This window comes from Colias eurytheme, chromosome 5 (assembly GCF_061535395.1).
Source record: "Colias eurytheme isolate Ceu_HAF_F1 chromosome 5, ilColEury1 Martin Lab GWU primary, whole genome shotgun sequence".
Classification (NCBI taxonomy): domain Eukaryota; kingdom Metazoa; phylum Arthropoda; class Insecta; order Lepidoptera; family Pieridae; genus Colias; species Colias eurytheme.
In genome coordinates, this window is record NC_142984.1 from 2,325,090 (window position 1) to 2,333,018 (window position 7,929).

Here is a 7,929-nt window from a genome sequence, read left to right on the forward strand (position 1 = left end):
CGGCAAGAAACACCATAGTTGCTCTTTTAAAATCATGTCAATATTACATTTAACTTAATGATGAATAAGAACTGTCCTGTGGTTCTTACGCGACAACCTTCCATGGATATTCATCTTCCTTATATTCATTAATTTTTTATATTTATTAGTTTAGTTATTTATTACATACTAGATACGCCCCGCGGTTTCACACGCATTGATTTGAGTAATATTGGTCGTAGAGTGATGTTACCGTTTACTTCTACATTGATATTAATAAATTGAGAAATTTAATGAGTTTTTTAATACAATGTATTCATTATATGATTTCTACGCTCGCTGTAAAATTACATATATATGTTCAATACGTCAAAATAAATTATATAACATTTACTCGTTCAAAAGTACCTTTCTCATTTGTTCACATTATTTACTGACTATAATGACCTCTTAAATCAAACCTTATTCAAAGCATGAAATTTTTTCTCAAGTTTTCTACATCTAGGCGGGAAAATGGCAATCCAACTGCAAATCCATATCACTTGGTAGTAGATGGCCCTACACTAGCATGTCAAGCTGATTCGTGACCTTTATACGACCATTTCTTAGCATCTTACGGAGAAAACTTATAATATAATCGTTTCTAAAAATAAATGATGAGGTAAATTATTTTTAAGTTATGTTATTCAGAGGCAAAATTCTATGTTTTTTGGGAAACCCTTTCCAAATTAAATTACGTAGGTAATGATGTGAGAAATTAGCTTTTTAGCTATGTTGGACCTGATTAATAGACTTGGTAGGTATTTGTGATTATAAAAATCTACAAAAAAGGCCGTGTTGATTTTTGCTTATATTATGGCAATACGTACAACTAATATGTATTTTTGAACATGCATTAATTTTATCTATACTAATACATATTATAAAGAGGAAAGGTTTGTAATTATGTATGTATGGTTTTCACGCATAAACTACTGAACCGATTACAATGAAATTTAGCACACATATAAAGGGTAACTAGGATTAATACATAGGATAGGTTTTATCCCGGAAATCCCACGGGAATGGGAACTATGCGGGTTTTCCTTTGAAAACGCGGGCGAAGCCGTTGGCGGAAATCTAGTAATTTATAAAATTTATGTAGGATTTGATATTTGATCAATCAGACGCAATGGCTAGTAATTTATCAGGAAATATGCTTTTATATATTTACTAGCGGTCCGCCCCGGCTTCGCCCGTGGTACATAATATTTACGTTTTCTCTACATAAGAACCATCCTCGTACTTCAAGGAATATAATAAAAAAAGAATTATCGAAATCGGTTCAGCCGTTCTCGAGTTATGCGCTTACCAACACATTTTGCGATTCATTTTTATATATAAGAAAGATAAGTATCGGTTGTTTAACAACACGACTATTCATAAACACTGTGTTTTTACACACAAGACTGCAAAATTGTTGTGTTTAAGCCGGGAACCTCTGACAATAGTATAGCAGCACCTTATCATCAATAAAAACGTCATCCACATAATATTTCCATAGCCTCTATGGGATTTACATTTACTATCAGCACGTGGTATAATAATCGATATTCATGGTCCCAGAGTGGCATCAGTTGATCGTAAAGAGGATTTGTAAATGCTATTCGAAATAAGTCCTATGGGATGATAAGAGGGATTAAAATTGTTTCCTTTGTACTAAAATAATAAGGACTTCTACAGATAAATTTAATAAGGAGATGGTGTAGGTGTGATTAATTTGTCGATTATCTATAATACCTTGATTTTATTAGTCTATGATAATACTAATATTATAAAGCTGAAGAGTTTGTTTGTTTAAACGCGCTTATCTCAAGAACTACTGGGCCGATTTGAAAAAATATTTCGGTGCTAGATAGCCCATTCATCGAGGAAGGCTATATGCTGTATATCATCACGCTAAGACTAACAGGAGCGGAGCCACGCGGGTGAAACCGCGGAGCCCAGGTAGTGTAATATAATAATACTTTCTGCTTAGATTCTGATTGATTCTAAGCAGAAAGTATTATTATATTACTTTCTGCTTAGAATCTAATACTACCTTAATATTTTTAGATGATCAGAAAGTATTATGATGTCGCATAATCCATACCTAAATCTATAAATTACGTTAACAAAAAAGAAAAATGGTTTATATTAATCGTTTTTGTCTCTTTTAACCCCATAATTTGGCGGGCCGGAACCCATAAAATAAAATGTTGCGGTAGCCCATTTATCACTGGACTACCCATAAAAATTAATCCCATCAGTCTCGCTTTAATCATTCTGAACACATTTTTCACTGGAATGGCTCGCAGTTGGCTTTCATTTGGACAATAAAGCTTAATTTTTATTTATACACTAGATTTCCGCTCGCGGCTTCGCCCGCGTTTTCAAAGGAAAACCTGCATAGTTCCCGTTCCCGTGGGATTTCCGGGATAAAACCTATCCTTTGTGTTAATCCAAGTTACCCTCTATATGTATGCTAAATTTCATTGTAATCGGTTCAGTAGTTTTTACGTGAAAGAGTAACAAACATCCATACATCCATACATCCATACAAACTTTCGCCTTTATAATAGTATTAAGATGGATCAATTTTATCTATGTATTAAGATAGGGAAAGGTTAATAATTTATTGTATTATTACGACAAAGCAAAACTTGGTATATAGATTTTGGGTAATATGTATTACATACAGCTATACAAAGTTTAATTTATTTCATCGTAGTAATAAACAAGTAAACATATTTTAGTGAAAAACTTTCGTTTCGATTATGTCACAATTGTATAATACCATCAACAATACAATCAATCTCGGAATGGTAGGATATTACGATTTAAAAGTGCGAAGGGAGTGCCAACTTGCACTGATACTGATACGTATACTACGGGGCAAAGACCAGAACCCGCAAGTTTTACGAAGCATTAGTTTCTGTGTACCGGACGCATATGTATGGAAACGTCGAAGCCCGCCGCTTTTACTTGTTCCCCAGGCCAGAACTAATTTACTGTCTAGAGCCCCTTTGACAAAGGCCATCCATGTTGTCAATGAGGTGCACAGTAAGTCTGACATTTTTTCAAATAATTTGAGTGAATTGACAAAGATTATTTTAAATTTTATTGCTTACTCCTAGTCCCAAAATCTAACATATTATACAGTGTTAGATTTTACAACTTATTTAAATTGTTGAGAAATGAGTGGCTTTATTTAAATTGATGTATTTTTATGGTTTTATTATTTTAATATTGGATTTATAAATGAATTTTATTTTCTGACTATTAATGGAATATTATGTTTTCAATTGGAAATTATCTAAAACTGTATTAAGTGTACTTAAATCAATGTAGTGATACTGTTATATTATATGTACTAATATTGCGTTTTTGAATTAAATTTAGTTTTTAACTTTTAATTTAATATGTTTTAAATTTGACATTATTAAAAAAAGTGAATTATTCAGCTTTATATATAATGTATTAATCATTATAATATTTGACTAGAATATCAAACATAATTGTAGCGGTTGTATATTATAATCTTAATTAATGTAATTTTTTTTTCTTTTTGTATTAATGAATAAATTGTATTGTAAATTTGACCTCCCTATCGCATTGGGTAAACTGTAATGGTAGGAATGGTTTTGTATAAATAAATAAATAAATAAATAAATAAACTTTACACGGTTTTGAACAATTTTATTTAATTTCAGTATTTTTATGATTTCTAACTTAGAATATCCCTTATTTCCAAGTGTTATAGATAAAATCTAACAAAAACATATTAAAAAGCTCTATATTTAGCCTGTATACTACTACAATAACATTCCAGACAGTTTTATCACCAGATTAAAGTATTGCACAGATAAAATAGGTTTCAGATAGAAAAACCTAAATAAACTGGATCCCGTTAAGCGAGTTACTTTACGACGTACCATTTTATCTCGCTTCTATCTAATGTTGTTTTAATGTCCTGGGATTAAAGATCTTTGGAAAGATTAACTGCTATATGACAGAGTTATTTTATATGAGTAATGTTTTTGTTAGTCTACGTCTCTCTTATGGCAACTTTTTCTTAAGGATCATTTAAGAATTTTATGTAACAGAAACAGCATTTATTTAAGGGATTAGTCGTTTTGCGACACTAAAACAAATATTTAGGATATTTATATTAAACGAGCGGTCCGCCCGGCTTCGCCCGTGGTACATATTTACGTTTTCTCTACATAAAAACCATCCTCGTACTTCAAGGAATATAATAAAAAAAGAATTATCGAAATCGGTTCAGCCGTTCTCGAGTTATGTGCTTACCAACACATTTTGCGATTCATTTTTATACATAAGAAGATATTATTTGTATCGCGCCCAAACCTCTCCCTCAGGAATTTCCTTTGACCATGCAAGTAGAAAGCTAGCAATATATACTTTCTTACTAATATTATAAATGCGAAAGTGTGTTTGTTTCTCTGTCACATCGCACCAGAGCGATTTTATTATATGATTTCTGTCAACTTGGAAAATTACTTAAAAGCTCATATAAACCAATAATTACCTGTGTTCACGCTATTAAAGGTCTTATAAACCCCCAGGTGTCGGTAGAAGAATGGGTGTCCATGTGGAACGACTACGCGCAGAACCCCTCAGCAGCCCTGAAGTGGCAGCAGCAGTACTGCCACTTCATGTTTCAACTGGAGGATGCCAGCGCAGATGGGACCATCGACTGTGATGAATTCACCACCGTGTGCTCGTCGTATGGCATCAACCCGCAGGAGTGTAAGGCCGCTTTTGGGAAGATGGCTAAGGTAATTTGGTTATCTATGTATTGAGATCTTTTGACATACTTATTACTAGTAGGTATAAAAAGATTTTTAGATCTATGTAATAAATATTAACTACATATTTAGGGCTTATGATACTGGTCATAACGTTGTGCAGAAGACAGGGCAATGTGGCTTTTGGCAAGATGGCTAAGTAATGTTTTATAATGATACTAGGTATGCAAATTGTTTTGACGTCTTCTAGGGTATAGATATAGCTATCTACAGGGTGACTGGTAATTCGACGTGATCCTTCAAAGGGGTTATACTAGAGGACATTTGCAACAAACGAGGTCATAGCCCAATAACCATCCATTTTTGACCCCTGGTTAGAAGGACTTAATTTGTTGCAAATGACCTCTAGTATAAACCCTTTGAAGGATCACGTCGAATTACCAGTCACCCTGTATATCTCATCTAGTTCAGAAGACAGAAGTTCAAAGTTGATAAAAACAATATAGGTATTATTTTTTAATGATCATAATAATCTATCAAAATGTAAAACTTTGCAATCATCTCTTAAAAAAACCTTATTTCGTACAGATTAAACATTTAATTCATTTTTCGTTTTACTTATTATTTTATCAAAATAAATATTAAACCAAAAGTAAATAAACACTCAAGAAACTTCAACGGAAATCATTAATTTTGTTTTATACCACCATTCAACACAACATTTCGTGACTACGCCTCATTCTATAGTTTATAGCATAGTTAGAATATACTTCGACTTTCAACGATCCCTAATTTTACGAGAATAAGAAAATAGCATATCTAATATTTTCTTTTGGCAAACACATAGTTATATAAATATAACCAAAATATTATAAACGCACATTTAATGTAGTACTTATACTAATTTTAAACCCCATACTTATCAAATTTATGATTTCTTTTTTTAATATTAAACAGTACAGAGTATATTTCCGTATATTTCAGAGGCTCATAGCCTCGTGTGTGCGCCACTAAATTCGTGCCGAAACATAAATGTTTGTGTAATATATGAAAAATAATCATAACAAAGGGATTCCCTTGATAAGCATATTTTAATCAGGCGTATATTTTCAGAAATTGAAGCAAAAATTTAACGCTTTGTAGAAATAAGCCAAGCGAAATGCAATCTTATGTACCACAGCATAAAGCACTCTAAAGCTGAGATTTATACGAACACAACCGTTAATTAAATTTTCTGAGAACATGTATTTCACTCCAACAGGGCAAGGCGAACGTCTCCTGGGAGGAATTCCAGGAACTTTGGAAGGAGTATTTCTCCACCGAGGATCCTAACGCACCAGGAAACTTCATTTTCGGCAGAACCAGCTTCTAAAGGGAACCCGTGGAAAGATCTAGAACATTCCATTTAGATTCGAGGACCGTTTTAAATCGAGTCCGACGCGGGCACAATTGGATTAAATTTTCTGAAATAATGAACGCCCGCGGGGACTGCGTCAACATTATTACATTTTAATTTTGCGTGGTGTTCAGAATGTACCTATTAGTGTAATTTACTCTTCTATAGTCTTTCTAGACTCGTTTTCATCCTCTTAAAGCTCAAATTAGAAATTTTCAATCTTAGCTATTTACAACGAACGTTTACGAATGTATTTGTAATTGTGGTTTTAAATTCATTTTAATAGTGTTTAATTTTAATATTGTCGAAATTAAGATAACTGCCATCGACGCATATGCAATTCCAATTTTAACATTTATTATATACTATTGGAATTTTAAGTATTTGTTTGAAATTTTAAAATATATCATTATAATCCGCTATTACACACCTAGATCAATTTATTGTATGTATATATTATAATTAAATAATTGAAATAAATGATTTAATGTCCTTCCAATGTGTGTTTTATTTTAACATCCCCCTTATACAGTATACACTCAAACATAAACTTAATATTTTTGAACAATAATCATACACAATAGTTTAAATAACACAAAAGATAAGAATAAGAAACTTTTTAAAACAATAATATAATCATGCACCCTATTGTACAGAAGATAAGTTACCTATATCAGATTTTAGCGTAGAGATTGAAGAATCTTTTAAGCGTTAGTACTATCCATAATATTCAATTATAAATAACACAGATACATTTCTCCAAACAGAAAATTACGGAGTAACATTTTTTCGAGTTGAAACATAAACAGTTAACACCCATACAACTTTTAATCACATAAATATCACCATCAGAGGTACATTTATCAACAGAAAACTTCGAAAAAAGTCATAATACGAAATTTCCAAAAAGAACTCATATTAAAGAACATTATCACAAAGCAGAGATATAAAGTTGAATTTATGCGGTTGAATTGAGGCCATCATGAAAATTACCCTAATTTGCCAACCATTTTTGAAGTTACCGCAAGTTATAACACAACGGAATGGTTTTGCCTGACTATCACACCGTAGCGCAAAATATACCTTTGGGAATTAATATTTAAGGTTATTTTTGTTTTGACAAAATAACAGCTGATTATATTGTGCTATATGAAATTGTGGAAGTATTTGTTTAGTTAATGCTTACAGTAAATTTATGAAAAAAAAATAGTATTAAAATTTGCGAAATAGCATGTAGGTAAATTATACGATAACTACGACAATCTTTACTCTATCCTAAAAATATGACTTTAAATTCATTTGTCTATTAATAGTGTTAACACTGATAAAGTTTTAAAATTATTAAAATTAGCTCACGCTAGGGTCTCGGGGGCAAACTTTTATTATGTCTTCAACTAAAATTGATTAAAATAACCATTTATATAATTGACTTCAAAATTAGACTTTGAGAGCATCGTTATATTGAGTGCTTCTTCTTAGAGATTCAAGGCTTCTAGAACATTTAAATTATAGTTGAATTATATTAGAAGTCCCAATAATTTTAAAATAAATATTTTATATAAATTTATAAAGAATAGAAAAAATTTTATCACGAGGACTGTGACAATTTATTCTAAGCATAATAATTAAACTCTTAGATAAGACCTTTATCTAATGAGAAGAATTATGATGGTGTGACACAACACCATACCGCAAGGCGAACAAAAACTTATCCCATAAAACACCATTAATTATAAACATTTTAGGCAAAAAGCAAACGAGCCT

General features: G+C 31.6%; 1 protein-coding gene across 1 annotated transcript in view; it reads left to right on the forward strand.

The window, feature by feature from the left end:
* Scp2 (Sarcoplasmic calcium-binding protein 2) overlaps nt 1–6,650 on the forward strand; it is a 53,394-nt gene extending 46,744 nt beyond the window's left edge. Inside the window, exons 6-7 of the mRNA XM_090102257.1 lie at nt 4,587–4,799; nt 6,031–6,650. Of these exons, the coding sequence (XP_089958383.1) occupies nt 4,587–4,799; nt 6,031–6,141 (324 nt within the window). The 3' untranslated portion in view covers nt 6,142–6,650. The remainder of the gene's footprint in view (nt 1–4,586; nt 4,800–6,030) is intronic.
* The last annotated feature ends 1,279 nt before the right edge of the window (nt 6,651–7,929 follow it).